General features: G+C 39.5%; 1 protein-coding gene across 1 annotated transcript in view; it reads left to right on the top strand.

Moving 5' to 3' along the window:
- DNAH11 (dynein axonemal heavy chain 11) overlaps window positions 1-21,595 on the top strand; it is a 217,288-nt gene that overhangs the window by 185,305 nt on the left and 10,388 nt on the right. Inside the window, exons 66-75 of the mRNA XM_063450883.1 lie at window positions 8,658-8,862; window positions 10,483-10,647; window positions 11,333-11,473; window positions 12,055-12,225; window positions 13,922-14,044; window positions 14,324-14,517; window positions 14,979-15,127; window positions 16,897-17,024; window positions 17,508-17,735; window positions 19,858-20,049. Coding sequence (XP_063306953.1) covers window positions 8,658-8,862; window positions 10,483-10,647; window positions 11,333-11,473; window positions 12,055-12,225; window positions 13,922-14,044; window positions 14,324-14,517; window positions 14,979-15,127; window positions 16,897-17,024; window positions 17,508-17,735; window positions 19,858-20,049 — 1,696 coding nt within the window. The remainder of the gene's footprint in view (window positions 1-8,657; window positions 8,863-10,482; window positions 10,648-11,332; window positions 11,474-12,054; window positions 12,226-13,921; window positions 14,045-14,323; window positions 14,518-14,978; window positions 15,128-16,896; window positions 17,025-17,507; window positions 17,736-19,857; window positions 20,050-21,595) is intronic.

Here is a 21,595-nt window from a genome sequence, read left to right as displayed (position 1 = left end):
AAGCCAGGGACTAATGAAAGTATTTAGAAAATTGGGCAGACTAGATGGGCCTAATGGTTCTTATCTGCCGTAACATTCTATGTTTCTATGTTTCTTTAGTTGTAGCCCTATAATTTAAAACATTGCCGTTTTGTATAAATTGCAATGTTCCTATTGTTTGGTTAAACACACCTGTAGTGCCTGTCTTCCTGAAAGCCACTAGAGGTGCTTCCCCTGTGATAACACTCGGCCATGTGACATTTGACATTCTTGAGGCCATTAAATAATATGAAAAGCTGCTCGTAAGGAAGCGTTGAATTCAGTGCTTCCCTATGAGAAGCATCTGATTGGATGAGCATGACGTTTGGGAACATGTGTTTCTCGTCTGAGCTGATTCTAACAAAGGAATATATCACTCGTGTTAGGAATTCATATTTGTACTCCCAACGCTTAGGTCTTCTTTCCAGATTCTTAAAGGAACAACATAGTGTCAGGAACACAAACATGTATTCCTTACACTATAGTTCTGATGTGGCATTTTAGGTACAATACAGTCCTGATGATGGGTCAGTCCAAGTCTCTTCATAGAAGAACATTGAGGAATATAGGCGCATGCGCGGCACTCACCACATGCAGCTACGATTCTACCACAGAGAATCATTGCATGTAATTTTTCTCTGTGGAAGACCATGATGGTACTGCGCATGCACATGTGACATCACAGTATTGTTATTTAACATGAGTTAGGAACTGCAGTCAATCCCATCAATATGAGCCTGGGTGTGGCTAAACCTGGACCCAGCACTAGGTCCCAGATACAACATGTAAACAACAGACAGAGGTTTAGGCACTCCAAGGTTAAAGTAGGCAATTTTATTTAAACCAAATGTCAAATAGCAATGTTTTGACCTGTGAGGTCTTCTTCAAGCTTGATTTGAATAAAATTGCCTGCTTGAACCTTGGAGTGCCTAAACCTCTCTGTTGATCACAGTATTGTTAGGCATGAGACCCTAGAAATAGTCCCTGTTCTCATACCTGGATTGCTTAGAGGCATGTTTTGACGTTGCATTTCCAATCCTTCAAATAATTAAACTATAGAGCTTTGGGACAACTTAGGATGGGGAAACAAACGTAGGTACTATAACAACGTAATCTAGAAGAAGTTCTTATAGTGAGTACAGTGTTCCTTTCATTTACAATTTATATGGTTTTCCTCCCATTTAAAACTTTATGCAAACAAAATGGAGAAGAGATACAGATTGTGAATGGAATTTTGGAGTAACTCTGCTGCAATGGCAAAGAAAAGGACAACAAATCTCAAGTAAATTTACTTATTAACTTTTTATTTAGTAAAATCTGAATTTTAGTGAATTTAAATCCAACGGGTAAAACTGAGCCCGAAATATTCTAGCTGTGACTTTACCGCAATTAGAGATTTACCCCAGTTAGGTATTTCAGCCACTGTTTTATAATTTAAATGAGTGCTATTGAGTATAATATAATAATTGAGTATAATAATATCTTTACATGAAAAAAAAAATTTTGAAAAAAAACTCAACGTAAAGCTTTGTGGTAAACAGTAGTACAGTTCTTTATTCAGCCTTCTAATGAATAGAGTTCTCATGGAACTTTTAAGGTTTCAGTAAAACGAGTATTTAACCAGTCTACCAGTAAAAGTGCATCGTAGGACCAATAACACTATGAATCAATGAATGCAATATGCTGGCTGTTTCTAGGCGGGAAGTCTAGTAACTGTATAGCAGCTATAGTATATTTTATATGTCCCCGATCTCAGATTTTCCTGATTTAAATGGTTGCTCTGGTAAAACACAAGGTCATTATGCACTATTTGTCTTTCATAGAGAATAAACACATTAATTAACTGTAGTTTTAATGTTTCAGACTCCCAGAAGTGTCACATCATGGGTGTTTGAGCACGATGTAACATAAAATAAAAATATATTACTTGAGAATAATTGTTATAGTTGTTAAGTTTGAAACTAGTAGATGTTTGGGACACAATAAAACATTTCATTGGTCCACTTCTATTATATGAAGCTACACAATTCACTTTTGCCTCCACTGATACTGACCACCACTTAGCATTTATGATCTGGCAAATTGGATATATTGTACATTAAGAAAAAAATGGAACACTTTACAATTTATTGTCATATATCTCCAACAGGACACTATCAGTTTTCCTCAGGACATGTATATATATTATTATATTAATGTCGCGTCAACGTATTCTGCAGTGCTTTACAAATATGCAAAGGAATATTTGGCAACAAGTAACTGACATACAGAGATGAAGAAGGAGTCCCAAGGAGTGGATACACCCCCTTCTGGGCTGGGATCTCTGTGCTCTCCCTGCACAGCTCACTCGCACGCCCAATAGTGATGCCGATGCCAGGATGACGTCATATCCCTGCTTCCGGCTCACTGCAGGGCGCGCACAAACTCCTATATGGTCTATAAAAAATGTTTAATCCTACCGCCTCCCAGTATATATCTGTCCCAGACCCTTGTGTGAAAATGTGTGTTTGTGACAGCCCATGTACATGCAATGTGTGTGACTGCATATGTAATTTGTTAATGTGAGCCTGTGTGTAATGTGTCTATGTGACAGAAGGAGAACAGTTGTATGTGTTGGGGACTTAGTGTGTTATATTGCATGGGGGAATGTGACAATGTGGAGGTATATGTATGTGGGTGAGTATTACTAGCAGGAGAAGGGTATATGGCAGGGTGGGACACTGTGGTGGATACTATGACAGTGTGTGCCATTGCACACAGTGGATTGAAGGAGGTGACTGCAGGCGAGGTGGTGAGTATATGGTCTTATACAGCATGGGTGGGTGTTATATGTCAGTGGAGGGAACAATGGAATTGGGTGTTATATGGAAGAAAGGGTATTATGTCAAGGTGGGGGTGTATGGCAGGGTGTGTATTATGATAAGGTGTGGGTATATGGCAGGGAGGGTATTATGGCAGTGTGGGTATTATATGACATGTTGAGGGGTATATGCCAGGGTGGGAATTATGACCAGGTAGTGGGTTTATGGTAGGGAGGGTATTATGACAAGGCAGAAGTATATATGGGATGAGAGGGTATTATGACAAAGTGCGGGTGCATATGGCAAGGGGGGGTGATTAGATGGCAATTAGGAATATATGGCATGGAGGGTATTATGATTAGATGGGGATTAGGGATATATGGCAGGGATGGTGGGGGTATAATGGCAGGGAGGGTATTATGATTAGGTGGGGATTAGGTATATATGGCAGGGAGGGTGGGGGTATAATGTCAGGGAGGGTATTATGATTAGGTGAGGATTGGGGATATATGGCAGGGAGGGTATTATGATTAGGTGGGGATTAGGGATACATGGCAGGGATGGTGGGTGTATAATGGCAGGAAGGGTATTATGATTAGGTGGGCATTAGGCATATATGGCAGGGAGGGTGGAAGTATAATGGCAGGGAGGGTATTATGAGGATATTATAGCTGAACCAGCAGGAGGTACAGAGCGTGGCACCCTCATGGTGAGTGGCACCTAGGGCACCCTCCCCCCGCCCCTTAGTACGCCACTGGTTGCTGGTGAGGTGGTATGAACGGGGTTCGAACTTGAGTTTCCCACTTTTATACCTGGCTTATCAAATTTAAATTGTTACCATCTCACATGGAACTCAGGTGTTACTTTTAGTATTACCAACTAAACAATCAAAGAAACAGATTGCCACAGCTACAATCTCATGGAATACCTTTGCCAGTTATTAGATGCATATCATGTGTATAAAATGTAACAAACACATCCTTGGTGCCGGACTTAAAAAAACTTCAATAGAAAAACATATCCCCAAACAATCCCTAATGTCCACACTGTGAGGATATTTATGGGGTGATACATATTAAAAATAATATTTTATAAAAAGTATCAAAAATTAATTTAATATTTTTTATTATATCAAAAATTGATATATTGGCACTGTTCCCCTTGATTAATTTAAAGCTAAGAGCTACCCAACATTTTAACTCTTATAGCCCCTGGATTATGTTTTATTAGAGAATTTGTATTTCATACAATAATCACAAACTAATTATAAAAATATAATTTATTGTGACAATAATTAACAAGAATAATAATATGTAACATGCCTGACAATAATCTGTGAATATTTAGGTATAACATAAGTATACAATATGGCAGCTGTTATGACACAATTACAGATAGCCTTGGTTAGACCTCCTTTAATACAATGCAACTTTGGTTTTCTTTTAATAGTTAAAAAGTAAAATTATTTACTTTTAGTGTTATCTGTTTCTTGTAATCCTGTGTCTGGTTCTTGTGTAAAACTATGTAGTTAGTAATGTGACAACATGTGATATATACATGTCTTTTACACACATTCCACTAACATTAGTTTAATAATATGACATTTCTTCATTGATATTCTATCCATAAATATTCAATGTTATTAATATAGTACTATTTATATATGATTAAATATAATTATAGTTAGTTTATATGTGGATATATAGATATATATTATTATTATTATTATTATTTTATTATTTATATAGCGCCAACAAATTCCGTAGCGCTGTACAATGGGTGGACTAACAGACACATAATTGAGATCAGACCACTGGACGTACAGGGACAGAGGGGGTTGAGGGCCCTGCTCGATGAGCTTACATGCTACAGGGAGTGGGGTATAGTGACACAAAGGGTTCAAGTAGGGGAATTAAATAGTTTGTTAGAGAAGGGTTTATTGAGTGCTTGGTAGGTCATTTTTGAAAGTGGCAGGAAAGGAGTCATGGGGTGGGGGATGAGAAACCTGCTGACAGTTTAATTGATACGCTTTAATGAAGAAGTGAGTTTTCAAAGATTTTTTGAAGGAGTGGAGGCTGGGGGAAAGTCTGATTGAGGAGGGAAGGGAGTTCCACAGAATAGGTGCAGCCCTGGAGAAGTCTTGAAGGCGAGCGTCAGAGGTGGGGATCCGGGCAGAGGATAGGCGTAGGTCTTGGGCTGAGCGCAGGGGGTCTCGACGGGACATACTTGTGTATGAGGGAGGATAGGTATGCTGGAGCAGCATTATGTAGGGATTTGTAAGCAAGCGCCAGAATTTTTAATTGGGCCCTATATATAACTGGAAGCCAATGCAAGGACTGACAGAGCATGGAGGCGTGGGAGGTGCGACCGGACAGGAAAATAAGCCTCGCAGCCGCATTCATTATAGATTGCAGCGGTGCAAGCTGGGAACATGTAAGACCAGTGAGAAGGGGATTGCAGTAGTCGAGGCGAGAGAGAACAACAGCATGAACCAGTATCTTAGCCGCGTCCGGCGTTAGGTATGGGCAGATGCGTGCTATGTTCATGAGTTGGAGGCGACAGGATTTGACTATCGATTGGACATGGGGAGTAAAAGAGAGGTCAGAATCAAAAAGAACCCCTAGGTAGCGAGACTGCGAGGTAGAGGTGATAGTAGCGCCGTTGACTTGGATGGAGACAGACACAGGAGTAGCAGCACTTGACAGAGGAAAAACTAGAAGTTCTGTTTTGGACAGTTTGAGTTTAACCCCTTAAGGACACATGACATGTGTGACATGTCATGATTCTCTTTTTATTCCAGAAGTTTGGTCCTTAAGGGGTTAAGGAAGTGAGCAGCCATCCAGTTAGAAATAGCAGAGAGGCAGTCAGAAACACGAGTCAAGGTGGGTGGAGAGAGATCAGGGGGGGACAGGTAGATTTGCGTGTCATCTGCATATAAATGATATTGGAAGCCAAAGGAGCTGATGAGTTTACCAAGGGAGGCAGTATAGATAGAGAACAATAGGGGGCCGAGGACAGAACCTTGGGGGACGCCGACAGAGAGACAGACACAGGAGTAGCAGCACTTGACGGAGGAAAAACTAGAAGTTCTGTTTTGGACAGTTTGAGTTTAACCCCTTAAGGACACATGACATGTGTGACATGTCATGATTCTCTTTTTATTCCAGAAGTTTGGTCCTTAAGGGGTTAAGGAAGTGAGCAGCCATCCAGTTAGCAATAGCAGAGAGGCAGTCAGAAACACGAGTCAAGGTGGGTGGAGAGAGATCAGGGGAGGACAGGTAGATTTGCGTGTCATCTGCATATAAATGATATTGGAAGCCAAAGGAGCTGATGAGTTTACCAAGGGAGGCAGTATAGATAGAGAACAATAGGGGGCCGAGGACAGAACCTTGGGGGATGCCGACAGAGAGGGGTTGGGGAGAAGAGGCAGAACCAGAGAAAGAAACACTGAAAGAGCGCTGAGAGAGATAAGAGGAGCACCAGGAGAGAGCAGTATCCCGTAGAGCAGGGGTAGGCAACCTACGGCACTAGTGCCATGCACGGCACTCGAGGTGTCTTTCCACGGCACTCAAGGCTGCTAGAGCCAAACAGGGTCTGGCCTATCAGGAGTCTCAGTGAAACTTCAGATATCTGCTAATACAAAGAGGTAGTGAAGGACAATCCTCAATTTATGCATTGCAGCACTTAGAGGAAGTGATCTCTGATCACTTCCTCCCAGCACTTGTGAATGGGAATCCACACTGTAGTAGAGCAGCCCACAGCTGATGTTGCAGCTCCTGTCCTTGACCTGTACCTGCCCAGGCTGGTCCCCAATGGAACCCAGGGAAGTCACCCACACTGCTAGATATACACAGACCTGCATAGCCATACAGTTTAGGTTCACCCACACTTTATATAAATAAGAAAGGTTAACAGTGCAAATACTGCTGTTGCATATAATGTACATAAAATTTGAACATTTTCAACAATTGAAAATTCCCTGTGTTCTCCTCATCTCCCCTTCTCCTCACCCCCCCCCGTGTTCTCCTCATCTCCCCTTCTCCTCACCCCCATGTGTTCTCCTCGTCTCTCCTTCTCCTCATCCCCATGTGTTCTCCTCATCTCCCCTTCTCCACCCCCTCCTGTGTTCTCCTCATCTCCCCTTCTCCTCATCTCCCCTTCTCCTCACCCCCCCTCCCTGTGTTCTCCTCATCTTCCCTTCTCCTCAGCCCCCCCGTGTTCTCCTCATCTCCCCTTCTCCTCACCCCCCTCCCTGTGTTCTCCTCATCTCCCCTTCTCCTCATCCCCCTCCCTGTGTTCTCCTCATCTCCCCTTCTCCTCACCCCCTCCCTGTGTTCTCCTCATCTCCCCTTCTCCTCACCCCCTTCTCCCTGTGTTCTTCTTACTCATCCCCCTCCCTGTGTTCTTCTTACTCCTTCCCCCTCCCTATGTTCTTCTTACTGCCCCCATGTTCTTCTTACTCCTCCCCCTCCCTACATTCTTCTTACTACTCCCCCCATGTTCTTCTTACTACTCTCCCCCCTCCCCATGTTCTTCTTACTCCCCTCCCTATGTCCTTCTTACTCCCCTCCCACCCTCCCTGTGTCCTTCTTACTCCCCTCCCACCCTCACTGTGTCCTTCTTATTCCCCTCCCCGTGTCCTTCTTACTCCCCTCCCCCCGTATCCTTCTTACTCCCCCGCCTATGTTCGTTTTACTCCACCCCTCCCCTCCCTATGTTCTTCTCACCTCCCCTTCCCTGTAGCATGGCCGAGCTCAGGGTGCACTTCCTGTCAGTCCGGCTGGGAACAGGGAACTGAATCTCCTGTACCGCATGGTACCCGGCCGGACTCACAGGAGGAAGAGGAGCTCGGCCACGCTACAGGGAAGGGGAGGTGACGAAAGAGGCAGTGCTGCAGCCGCCTGAGGCTCTCTATAGAGCACTCAGGCGGCTGCAGCTTTATAGGAAGCGCCGGCCCTGCTTGGGGGCCCAGGCCAGCTCGTGGCCCCAAGCAGTTGCTTGGTTAGCTTGCCTGGTAGCGACGGGCCTGAGGATCGGCACGCTACGGGACATCACAATCCTATATCGGCACAGTGCTGCTAAAAGGTTGCCTACCCCTGCCGTAGACCAAAGTTACGAAGAATGTGAAAAAGCTGTTGATGATCAACAGTGTCAAAGGCGGCAGAAATATATGTGTCTAATATATATGTATATGTGTGTGTGTTTGTGGACTGTTTTTCTACCCCCCTTGCTGCAGATATAAGGTCTTATTTCTGCTCAGTGTTTATGCTAGTCGTATTACTTTGCTAATGAATAGAGTTACAGAAATACAAATGTGTCTGTCTTTGCAACTGTTACAACCTACTTACTTAGACACTCAAGCAAATGAAGGGCAAGAAGCTAGTTGATAAAAAGAGCGTCAGCCCCAAATAGTCCCTCATTTACCTCATTCCACTACACAAGGCTGTCTTGTTCTATCTGTCTATAGCTTACTCCTTACTACTATACCAATCATCAGTTCACAGACTTCCCCATCACTATGCACTGCGAGCTTATGTCTTATGGCAATTTCTCTCTCCCATAGCACAGTGTTTCTTATTTCTGCCAAACATCTGTGAGTTGAGCACAAATTACCTTGTTCTTCTATTATATTAGAAGAATTGTGCATGTTAATTTGAATATCCCAAATGTTCTGCATGATGCAAAGCTTGTGGGATGCTGTTGGGGCACCCCAAGTCTGTTTGTATATTTATGCACTTCAAAAATACAAAATTAAAAATGTAAAAAAAAAAAAAAAATTTTAAGAAAAGACTTTATTTATGTCACCTTTTTTTAATGTTAACATGTCACTTTCCACAGGTATATAAAGATTGGAGACAAAGAGTGTGACTACAATAAAAACTTCCGCCTTATCCTTCACACAAAGCTAGCAAACCCTCACTATAAACCCGAATTACAGGCTCAGACCACCCTTATTAACTTCACTGTCACTCCAGATGGGCTTGAAGACCAGCTCTTGGCTGATGTCGTCAGTGTGGAGAGACCAGACCTGGAGAGCCTTAAGGTAGGACAGATAGTGACTGGGAGGTGGACTGCATAACTACCCCCCCCCCCCCCCTTTGTTTTACATAGATTGAGAGATTAATTATCTGTTACTTTTAAAATCTGAGCGTGTTGGGCCCTTTAAGCTAGCTTCCAAACCTTCTTCTATGGCGTTTTCTTTTCCTCAGGATTATATGTAAGTCATAAGTAATACAGACATCCAGGTGCTAGTAGTTCTATTAAATCATGCATCGAGTCTCCAAGGTTGCTATAGGGGAGTGTCACCCCGAAAATTTACATCACGCTGAAAGTTAGGAGCCAGTTATATTAAACAGGCTTCTAAAAAGGTGAGCAAACTTTATTCCAACTGCATGATATAATAGAACTACTAGCACCTAGATGTCTGTATTACTTATGACTTACATATAATCCTGTGGAAAAGAAAACACCATAGAAGAAGGTTTGGAAGCCACCTTTAAGAGCCCCGCACACTCAGATTTTAGAGCCTATATCCAACAGGCTCTAAAACATGTGAGTGAGATTATAAATACTTCCTAACTCGTTTTATATATTGTTAAAACATACTGCACCAAATTCTCTGTATGTTTCTTGCTTTTTCATATGTCTATACACCCCATAAAAGAAATAAGGGGTAATTTAAATGTAAATAGCGCTGCACTCTCACTTGTGTGTTTAGGAGGTGGGGCACATCACCTAAACATAGAGTTTGTTTTTTGGTTCACTTTGTATATAGTGGAATTGGGATATCCACTGAGTGTTTTCAGCAGCTAATTATCAAAATATCTGTTTTCACTACTAAGCGCCTAGAACTACACACTTGCTTTGTTTTCTAAAGTCATAGCATCCACCTTTATCAATCCAACCATTGTGCTTCAATTCAAGCAATACACCTTTAGTGAATATAATGAGAATCATTGTATGTGCCTATTCAATAAGAAGTATCTGTTTTATGAAGGAATGATAAAGACATCTCTTTGTATTATATGTTGTGACGGTCACACGAGACACAGCCTATGCCTTCTACTGCCTAGTTCTATAGAATGTTGATGTGTGTGAAAAAGTATGACATAGCCATGTGATTTTGTTTTATTTTATAGTTAGATAGGAAAACACTAATTGGTGGATATTTTATTTTCAAGTTATTCAGTTGTCACTGTTATGGTAATTAACAAAAAATGTCCAAACACTGTATAGGGAAAATCAAATATTAAGCCAAACTACCAAAGTTAAAAAAAAAAAAACCAACAAAAAACATATATGGATAATTTTTCCAGTTGGCCTAAAACTTAAAATCCCCTTAATATGGCAGCTTTCGACAATTAACCCTTACCAGTCTTACCAGTGAAAAGTAAGTTATAGGATGCTCATAAAATATAATTAGTCCTGGTTCGATACAAACAAAAATCCAAAGTCGTCTCTTACTAGCCCACTATGAAGGCCAGAAATAGCTTTCTACAACTCTCTCTAATCAATATCTGTTAACTTTTTCCAATGACCACTAGATTACAAGGTCAATAAATATCTGAGTTATTTGGCCCAAATATATGGGACAGCTGAACGACTGAAATTGTGTGTATGAAGTAATAATATGTTGTTTGATCCTATTTTTATATACGGTCAGTCCATGATCACAAAGCAGCAGAATGACTTCAAAATAGAGCTGAAACGCCTGGAAGACGAGCTTCTTATTCGACTCTCGGCAGCAGAAGGTAGCTTCCTGGGTGACATGGAGCTGGTGGAGAAACTGGAGTCAACCAAGCGTACAGCCGCTGAGATCGAGCTTAAGGTACTAATTCCTTTATTGATATTTTATATGCTTGGAAGGTGCAAATCTTTTTGAAAAATAATATCTCTAAGGTGAGCAGTCCTGCACAAAAAACAATGACTTTACTATAAATAATATGGAAAATAATTATAGCCTACACGATACAAAGCGAGAGAGAGTGTGTGTCTCCACACAGCCAATGACAATTATCTAGATGAAATCCACAGGTACATATACAATTTACAGGGTTATTTACTGAAGGGAAAATCCATGAAATCGAAGGCCAGAGTAGTCGAACTGAGAGCATAGCTGATGCAGGGAATATTTCCAATTTGGCTATTTTGACCTTACATTTGAAATCCACTCTGAATTCTCACTTTAGTGAATAAACCCGTTAATTTATAAAATAACTAGCCATTTTTAAAAATAAATTACTTGCAGCTGGTGTCTTTCACGTTTCTGAATAACAGATCAACTTAATATATTCTGTAGCAAAAGTGGTTTAGTGCTCTGAAGTAGCCCACAAAAAAAAGTATGTAACAGTTTTAAAAAGTTTGAAATTATACAACTTTCACTTTAAGAGACCTGCTGGTTTAACCTTTTCAGTGCCAACTGGCTGTGCAAAGCACTGGTTTACGTTTAAGGGCGATTTGAAGTATACACTTGTTCATCATTTGGTTGCTAACTTACATTTATTATTTGACAGGTGGCTGAAGCGAAGGAGAATGAAATAAAAATTAATGATGCCAGAGAACATTATAGACCTGCAGCAGCCCGAGCAGCTCTCCTGTATTTCGTTATGAGCGATCTGCGTAAAATCAATCCCATTTATCAGTTCTCACTAAAGGTAACTGTGTATTTAGGTTCCTAACAGAAACTTCAAAGCACACCTGACATGCTGCCAATTAAAGATAATTAATTTGTAATCTATATTTTGTGCTAGCAAATGTATATCGCAGATAAATTTCTAAGGCTTGATTTCGTTTTTACTCTGCAACATTGACACTTTAGAGAGACTTTAACTACATTTATGGACATCAAAAAAGATTGCACAAAATAATCCATTTCAGTCTTAATTTTGGTATCCCACAATACTGAAGTGAACACGTGTTATGTTACCCACAACGCTTAGAATGTGGGCACACAGTTGCATTGTGGGATGCTGTATGAAAGTTACTGAGGGCAGGAGGATGCTAGTGCACATGTTCTCATGCACCCCAGTAGCCATCTTGGTGGTGACAAAATCAGGCTTGAGCTAAGAATATTCATCTTGTTATGTCTTTTTAAATTCTAAATGAATCCAATTTTGTTATGAAAAACTTTTCTTTGTGGATAGGAGGTTCATTTTTGATTTTATTTTATAAACGTTATTAGTCATAAGATGTAAAATGAATACATTTTTAACCGTGATATCACTCTGCTTTCTAGGCCTTCAATATGGTTTTCCAGAAGGCTATAAAGCGTGCAGAACATTCAGAAGATGTCGCTGAGAGAGTCACCAACCTGACACAATGTATCACATACTCCGCTTTCCTCTATGTCAGTCAGGGACTTTTTGAGAAAGACAAGCTAACGTTTCTGTCCCAGACTGCATTTCAGGTAAGATGTAATATTTTTACGATTAATTGTAGTAGAGATAATTCCTATCTTTTCCAGCATGTTTGTTATCATTGGTAATGTTGTTATCATTGAAGCTAACAATTAAGAACAAAAAAGCGATTATACACTTCCAGCTGAATACATGATTTAATACAAGCACTTGTCTATATATTTTTTTTAGTAGTTTCAGATTTTAGAAAATATATTTCAGCTGTAGTTGAAGTTCTAGGCTTGAGTTAAGCAGTGTCAGTTCAAAATGGCAGGTACAAAATGATTGTGCCACATTACTTGTCGTTACTTGTCCATGGCCAACTCATGTGCCTTCTACTGACCTCTTGTGTCTGTCTGGTGCCATTCTAAATTTAATCTGACACTTTGTACCTGGGTCCCAGATATACATAATAATGTATTATGTTACCCAGATGCTTCCCAGTACATATTTTGTTTTTGACCTGCCAGTCTGATCATTTTATTCTGAACTCTTGGCTACTTGCTTACTGTTGACCACTCTGGAAGAATTTGATTGCTCTCGCCAATCTGAAGCCATGTATACTGACATTTTTCTGTCCTGCTTTGCGTTTCTGTCCTAACTAAATTCTTGCTAATGCCTTGGAAATGCTTATCTAGAAATATCCTGACAGCAGGGACCATTTCCAGAGACATTACTATATGTACTTTCTAAGTGCTCACATTAAAGCTTAGAAAATGGCAAATCTCGTGAAATGTTATATATACAAATGTATACTTTATTAAAGCGGATACATTTTGTAGTATTTGAAGGTATGGTTGTGCTGGTTATTTGACATGAGGACAAGAAGTCAGTTTCCTCTATGGCTGTATTTGGCTTGCCACATTACTACCCATGGGCAATGCAATTTATAGTGTGCTAACAAATTTCAATCAATATGAGGCCAGCAAATTATATCATTTTAATGTTACCATTTTCAATCGTTTGAGTCCTTTCAAAAAAGTCAGTGTGTTTTTTTTTTTAATTAAATTTTTGGATTGTATCTGTTTATTGAGTCATTTTATTGAAACCTTCGGTTCTACGTACAGACCACCACCTAACAATATAGATCCGCTGACCTTAAATCCTCATAGATTGTAAGCTTCTTGAACAGGGCCTTCTTAACCTCTTGTCTCTGTTGATATTCTAAATGTCAATTACAAATATTCCCTTTCTATAATTGGCGATATATACATACTAATAATAATTATTAATCCATAGTCCATAGTGAGCATTTCACTGAAACATGAGTTGTTGGCTGAAGTTTATTTCAAACATTTCCAGATGTTTCCAAGCACTCTTAAATGAAATCTAGTGCTGGGGTATGCAAGCTTTGGCACTTCAGATGTTGTGGACTGCATCCCCCATAATGCTCTTGCAGCCATAATGCTGGCAAAGCATCAGGAGAGATGTAGTCCACAACACCTGGAGTTCCGAAGGTTGACTACCTTTGGCCTAGTGTTTATTTCACATCTGGAAATGTAATACATGGTGAATTTTTGGTTGATCTCATGTGTTCATCTGAGAACATTTTATAAAAAAAACCTGCACATCATTCTAAAATATAGCTTTTTACTTTATTTATCTTGATATACAATACGCTTACTTATAACAAGATTATCTAATATTTTCCTGAATAGTGTAAACTATCTTATGGCTCTTTGTGACTTGTTTTCTTTTCTATCCAAGATTCTTCTGAAACTTAAAGATATCGACCCATTAGAATTGGATTTTCTGCTACGGTTCCCTGTTGAGAATGCAAAAAGAAGTGCTGTTGACTTTCTCACTGTCCAGTCTTGGAGCGCTATTAAGGTAAAATAAGTGAGCCATTTAACTTGGTGCATTCCATGACACATTATACAGATGTCTGTTCGCTGAATAGAGATTTGTGGTACTTTGAGAACCAAAGTGCAAAATTAAGGTTTAAATACTAGCATAAGGAAAAAAATATTGTTGGATAAGCTTTCCAGACGATTTAATATTTTTTGCTAAAACATAATTTTGGAGGTACCAGAGAGAGAAACAATGAATCGCTGCATGTAACAAAAAAGCCTGGCTGTCATGGTAACATACTGTCATTGATCATTACAGATGATTTCTACACTGGATGAATTTAGAGGGTTAGACAGAGATATTGAAGGATCTGCCAAACGCTGGAAAAAGTTGGCTGAATCGGAAACACCAGAGAAGGAGAGGTTCCCACAGGAATGGAAAAACAAAACCTCACTACAAAAACTTATTATACTGAGAGCCCTGCGTCCAGACAGAATGACATATGCCATTAGGTTTGCATTTATTTCTAGAATATTATTAAATCTGTGTGTGTGTTGTATGTTGTTTCTGTGCATCGTCCTGTTTTTTTTTTTTACAAAACAGTAAACTGTGATGAAATACAAATTTTACTGAAAAACAGGCTGGTTTGCCCGCTGGGTGAAGACCAGCACAGGAGTAAAGATATTGTTTTTGTTTTTTGCGTTTTTAATTTTGTTTCATGTTGTGGTGCAGATTGCTATAAAAAAAAACAAAAAAAAACTGTGGATTTCTGATTGTTATAACAAAAGAAACCCTGTGTATTCCTGGGTTTAAGTGAAGGTGCATGATATATGGTAAGCAAAAATGAAGGAAAATTATGTAAATTTTTGAAATTATACAAATTCCACTGTTTTTTATGCAATCCCCTTCCTTACAGTTGGAGGCTCCGGTAATGTGGTTAAATTAATGTAAATAAATTTAAATTTATTTACAGAAACTTTGTAGAAGAGAAACTTGGATCAAAATATGTGGAGAGCACCAGACCAGATTTGGCAAAATCGTATGAAGAAACCAGTCCTGCAGCTCCTGTATTTTTCATCCTGTCCCCTGGAGTGAATCCTCTGAAGGACGTGGAGTCATTGGGTAATAGCCACATAAACCACTTATTTAAAGTTGAAGCTTATACTGTAATCAAAGAATACCACATTCAAGAAACACACACATACTTTTTTGTCATTTTGCTGTAGCTATTGGAGAGCAAAATCTGCAAATTAACTATTATATAGCGGAACAGTCCGTTTTAAACAGGTTTTCATCTGACATTGGGAAAGTCAGGGTTAAATGGACAGTCCACGCCCCTAAAGAACTAAAAAGTACTTAATTTGTGAATAGTGTGTCCCTTTTTATTTCATTTATCACAAAGTGCAAATTTCAATAGAAAATTGCACTTTCATAAATTAAAATTGTTCTAGCACCCTGACTTTCTATCGGGCCTTGTAACAGGTCCAGTTACTTCCTGGTTTGGTTAGCTTAGTGGCGCTAAACTCAAGCGGAAGCAATTGGGACATCTGTGATTGGACAGCTGTAGAAACTCTGGGCTGGGGAAGAAGGTAAGGGAATACAAAGACTTCACACAAGAGATTTGCAGCTTTTGCAGGCTGTTTTTAGAAATACCTCAAATGAAAAAAGTATAATTAAATGCATGCATGTCCCTTCAATTGGATCCATTAGGTAAAAATATGATACATAGGGGCACCATAGGGTCACGAACACAAACGTATATTCCTGACCCTATAGTGTTAAAAACACTATATAGGTCCCTGCCCCCTAACCCCCCCTTCTCCCCTTAAATAAGTTAAAAACTTAACTATTCAATTACTGCATAGGTCGACCAGCGGTGGCCCCGACCCCGATCCTCCTCCTTGGCTGACATCATCAGAATAGATTATCTCATCCAATGCTTTCCTATGAGTACACATTGGAATGTTTGAGATCATCAATTCTGATGATCTCAGCAAAGGAGGCGGGCAGGAGACGGAGCCAAACACAGGCCTTGCCAATTAGCATCTCTGCATTGCATCAATCCATCTCTATTGGGAAAGTGCAGTGCCTACATGCAGAGCGTGAAAACACTGAATGTCAGGTTGTGCAGCATGGACCCAGGAATCACCTCTAGTAGCCGTCTGAGTGACTGCCACTGAAGGTGTCCCTAGGCACCCAGGCATCCATCTCTATTGGGAAAATTCAGTGCCTACATGCAGAGCGTAAAAAACACTGAACCAGGAAGCACCTCTAGTAGCTGTCTGAGTGACTGCCACTGAAGGTGTCCCTAGGCAATAATGTAAACACTGCTTTTTTTCTGAAAAGGCAGTGTTTACATGAAAATGCCTGCAGGGATGGGCTATAGATATGAGAAAAACTACATTCAGCTGTAGTTGTTCTGGTGACCATAGTGTCCCTTTAAAGTCCAAACTGAATAAGGCAAAACCATCCGGCTGCATACAGGGCCATTCGAACTGCAAAATCTGGACATTGTTGATGGAATTCAGGACACAAATGGTTTGATTTCAGCTGAATTAAAGCCTACAACTCCTGGTCTAGAAAAATCTGAGCTCTTTGCCACTATTTTCCAGCTTGTAACGAATGCATTCGGTTTATCATCGACCTCTATGCATTTGTTGATATATTTTCCACTCAGTTGCTGCAGATTGGTTCTAATGCACTGAATTTTGCCCATTCTAACAAAATCTGGTGTTTAGTGAATAACACTGATAGTATTAGTATAGTATTGAAAATAACAAAACAGACACAAAGAGCTGTCATAATTGATATATACAAATATATAAAGAGAGAGACAGAGAGAGAGAAAGAGAGATGTTTAAAATTGTATTTTATTTGGGCTTTTTTTCAAGGTAAGAAACTTGGCTTCACTATCGATTCTGGCAAATTTCACAACATATCACTGGGTCAAGGGCAAGAGAAAGTCGCAGAGGAGGCAATGGAGAAGGCAGCACAGGAAGGACACTGGGTGATTCTTCAAGTAAGGGCCGCACAATTGATAGGGCAAATATGTTGCAATATTTCTATATGTTTACCAAGTCAGTTCTGTTAATAATTATATTACTTAGATTAGGATAAATATGTAAAACAAGACAGTACTGCAATGTACTACAATGTCTGAACCATGCAATATACAATAAGCCACCTGCCCATGGAGAACATTGAAAAACGTGTTGAGGAGGACGAACACAAACACTTGGGGACCATTGTCCAAATGAAAAATCCATAACCCAAGTGTTGATCTAAAAAATAATTAGAAGTAATATTAACATTTACTGAAAGTCCCCATAATACCATAATTGGTAATCACGTAATGCATCTCTTAACAGAAACCAAAACCTGTAATTTTTGTTATTTTACCCCAAAAATATTTTATGATCTGTAGACTGTTACATTTTATTTTATTAAATTAAGGTTTTTGTGTGCTTGTTCACATTTCTCCATTGTTTGTTTTATTTCACAGAATGTCCATTTAGTAGCCAAGTGGCTTGTGACCTTAGAGAAACTCATGGAGCAGTACAGCACGGGATGTCATGAGGATTATAGAATTTTCATAAGCGCTGAACCCGCTTCAAGCCCAGAAGAGCATATTATCCCTCAGGGAATCCTTGAAAACTCTATCAAAATCACTAACGAGCCACCCACTGGCATGATTGCAAATTTGCATGCTGCGCTCTATAATTTTGACCAGGTAAAAAAAAAAATGTGTGTTTATATACAGTTATATATTCATGTTTATGAACATGCAATGTTTGACCTGGTTGCTATGGGCAAGAGAGATGTAGACAGGAAAACATTTCCTTTCTCTGCCTGTAGTTGACCACTTCATGGGGGTCCCACCAATTTTTGAGACCCTGGCCACCTTGCTAAGAGGACCTGGAGGCCATTACAAGTGTCTGGTGCCTATTTATATTCAAATTATGTTTCCACGTACTGCATTGAATATTAGACTATAACTTACTAATAACGTGATCCTATCAATTTTTGCACATTTCATATGTTTGGGGTCCTCATACAGTCCTGAAGTGCAGAGACATTGGTGATAGGTAACATACCTTATTGCAAAAGCTTCTTAAAGGGATACTGCATGCATCTTGACAATATTAATGCATATTAAACCTTAAAGAGTTACTCCAGATACCATAATCACTTCAGTAGTTTGAAGTTATTTTAGTGCCCGAGTCTGTATGTGCTCTCAGCCAATGAATGATTGACAGAATCGGTATCTGTCTTTTGTAGCTCTGCAGAAGCTGTATGTTGTAAATCCTGCTTCATTGGAGACCCAGCGCCCAGCTGGACCAAGTAAGAGGGCAAACGATTGTAAAACTGTTTGCCCTATTACTGGGGAGTGGCACCACAGTCCTCCTATTTTCATAACTACTTTGATGGACTGTAGTGATTATGATGGTTGAAGTAACTCTTTGAGGTATACAAATATAGCTGGCGTAATAAGACCATGTGTGGAAAAAAAGGAAAAATTATTCAGCCTACAGTCACTAGCGTCTCCTTAAGAGTCCTTTTCCTGTTTCCGCCAAAAGCAGAAGAATTGTTATATTTAAATAAATAAGACTATAGAGTGTCACTGACGTTAACAGACTAGAAAAAGTGCAGAGGCGGGCTACAAAATGAATAAAAGGAATGGAACATATCAGCTATGAAGAAAGGTTAACAAATTTAAACCTATTTAGTTTAGAAAAACGTCGCCTGAGAGGGGATATGATAACATTATACAAATATATTCGGGGCCAATACAAACCATTGTGTGGAAATCTATTCACAAACCGGACTTTACATAGGACACGAGGCCATGCGTTTAGACTGGAAGAAAGAAGATTTCGTCTAAGGCAAAGGAAAGGTTTTTTTACTGTAAGAACAATCAGGATGTGGAATTCTCTGCCTGAAGAAGTGGTTTTATCAGAGTCCATACAGATGTTCAAACAGCTACTAGATGCATACTTGCAAAGACAGAATATTCAAGGATATAATCTTTCAATGTAGGGTAATAACTGCTTGATTCAAGGATAAATCTGACTGCCATTCTGGGGTCAAGAAGGAATTTTTTGTCCTAGCTTGTTGCAAAATTGTGCTTCAAACTGGGTTTTTTTTTTTTTTGCCTTTTGGATCAACAGCAAAAAACATGTGTGAGGAAGGCTGAACTTGATGGACGCAAGTCTCTTTTCAGCTATCTAACTATGTAACTATGTAACTATGTAACAGAGGCGTTAATGACTGGATTTCATATTCTGCCCTTCACCCATGTGACAGTGTGAGTGTGTGCATTCACGTGAATATGCGCTGTACTTTTCCAGTTCAAACGAATGAATGATGGAAACATTTTATCTACTTACAGAGCATCCAATGCCTCAGTATGAGGCATGCAGGCTGTTTTGATTGGTCATTTGTATGTGGAAGGGTATAACCTATACCAATGTTATGCCAAAACAGAACTCTGTCACCATGGTAACAGGTTAAATTTAAGATGATGTCTTCTTTCCTTTCCTTGCATCGGATTTTCTATAAACGGTATTAAGCGCTAAAGCATCTTTTCATGAGACCCATCTCTGTGCCAAGTGGGATAATTGCTATATGCAATCAACGTTACCCTTCTTCCACTCATTTATACTTTCTTTTGGTCGGCTTCTACCATGGGTCCCTACTCGTCATGATCGCATTAGCATTAATAATATTTTGTTTTGTGAAGGAGTGCCACGTTGTGTTTTCTATATACACATATAAGTTCCTGCAATATAAATCCTGTATATTTTCATTTAATGTCTAGGGGGGAAAAAAAAATCTCTCTTTTTTTTTTTCAGGATACACTCGAAATGTGTGCCAGAGAGCATGAATTCAAAAGCATCCTCTTCTCACTCTGCTACTTTCACGCTTGTGTGGCTGGAAGGCTTAGGTTTGGTCCTCAGGGATGGAACCGGAGCTATCCTTTCAATGCCGGAGATCTCACCATTTGTGTCAATGTTCTTTATAACTATCTTGAAACAAACACCAAGGTAAGAAAAAAACATAATGACACATTGTTTCATTTTTGGTTATGTTCAGCTAAAAAAAAAAAACACCTCAACAAAACATATTGTCCCAAAAATAAGATACTTTTCTGTAAGTTAGTATTTTTTCCCTAGATTATAAATTCCCTTTGATCAGTGTGACCACTGTTCACCTCCTTTTTGATGTCAGAAAGTAAAGTTTAATAAGGATTACTTACCTTGTTTCCACATCCACCTCCATCTTTGTCAGCATGCCTGCTGACTCTCCTGCATTCTTGTCTCATAAAGAAGCACTGGAGATGGGATACACATCGCCTGATTAAAAAAAAAAAAAAAAAAAAACATGCTCCTCTAATCAAATGTTGCTATTGGCAGTGATAGATTGAAGAATCAAGTTTTGTTCTAGGGGCAAAGACACTAGACTTGTATATAAACATTCAATGTAAACATTTCTACAAAACAGCAATGTTTACATTGGGATGCCACTGCGCCCTGACCACTACATTGAAATTAAGTTTTCCGTGCACCTTTAGTGTTCCTGAGAGAAATACTTTGATCCACACCTTGTGTTTTCCTCTATGAATGCTGGGTTCTACATTTTTATATTTTCTAGGTTTCTAGTATACGTTTGTTTTGAACTTTAGCAATTTGGAACTGCCTAATTGGAAACAAGTTGTTTGTTTGCCAAAAAGTATACATTATGTGGAAACATTAGTATAAAAGTAGACTCAAAGAAAGAATGTTCCCCCACAGCACAAAAAGGGAAGAGGGGGAACACACTGTACTGGCTTTATTAGATAAATTGGGCGTAATGCAAAAGGAAAATAATGCAACCTGTTAAAATATGCTTAGATCCTAGAAGGGTAGGAAAATGGTAAACTGCTCATGGATAAAAAGTCTCCCATAATAACAACTATGAAACTACTTTATTAATTACCAACATAAAAGGGATATATCCGGAGGCAATACCAGGGCAGGACCCTAAAATATCAACAAGTATCAGCCCAGCTAGTTGGACCATAATGTGAATCCACATATGGTCTCTAGATGCAAGTAAAGTAGAGGCTAGTAGAACCCTTCTCTAACAAACTATTTAATTCCCCTACTTTAACCCGTTTGTGTCACAATACCCCACTCCCTCTAGCATGTAAGCTCATTGAGCAGGGCCCTCAACCCCCTCTGTTCCTGTACGTCCAGTGGTCTGATCTCAATTATGTGTCTGTTAGTCCACCCATTGTACAGCGCTACGGAATTTGTTGGCGCTATATAAATAATAAAATAATAATAATAATAACAGTCAGCTATATAGGAAAAAGCATGAGCGGATCACTGGCTTAGCTGAATTAGGAATCTGACAGCGTCAATGCCTACATAGTATCCCTAATGCTCCTAGAAAACACCTTCATCGGTGTTCTAATGCTTACCCAAAGTAACTGTGTCAAAGTCAAACACCCCCAAGACCACCCTTGTCCTACCGAGGATCTAAGTTAACAAAATAAAAGTGCTAAGCAAACAGTGTCTCCATGAGTGCAATAACGTGAAGAAATGAAAC

Source organism: Pelobates fuscus, chromosome 4, assembly GCF_036172605.1.
Source record: "Pelobates fuscus isolate aPelFus1 chromosome 4, aPelFus1.pri, whole genome shotgun sequence".
Classification (NCBI taxonomy): Eukaryota; Metazoa; Chordata; class Amphibia; order Anura; family Pelobatidae; genus Pelobates; species Pelobates fuscus.
This window is presented reverse-complemented; position numbering and strand designations above follow the sequence as displayed.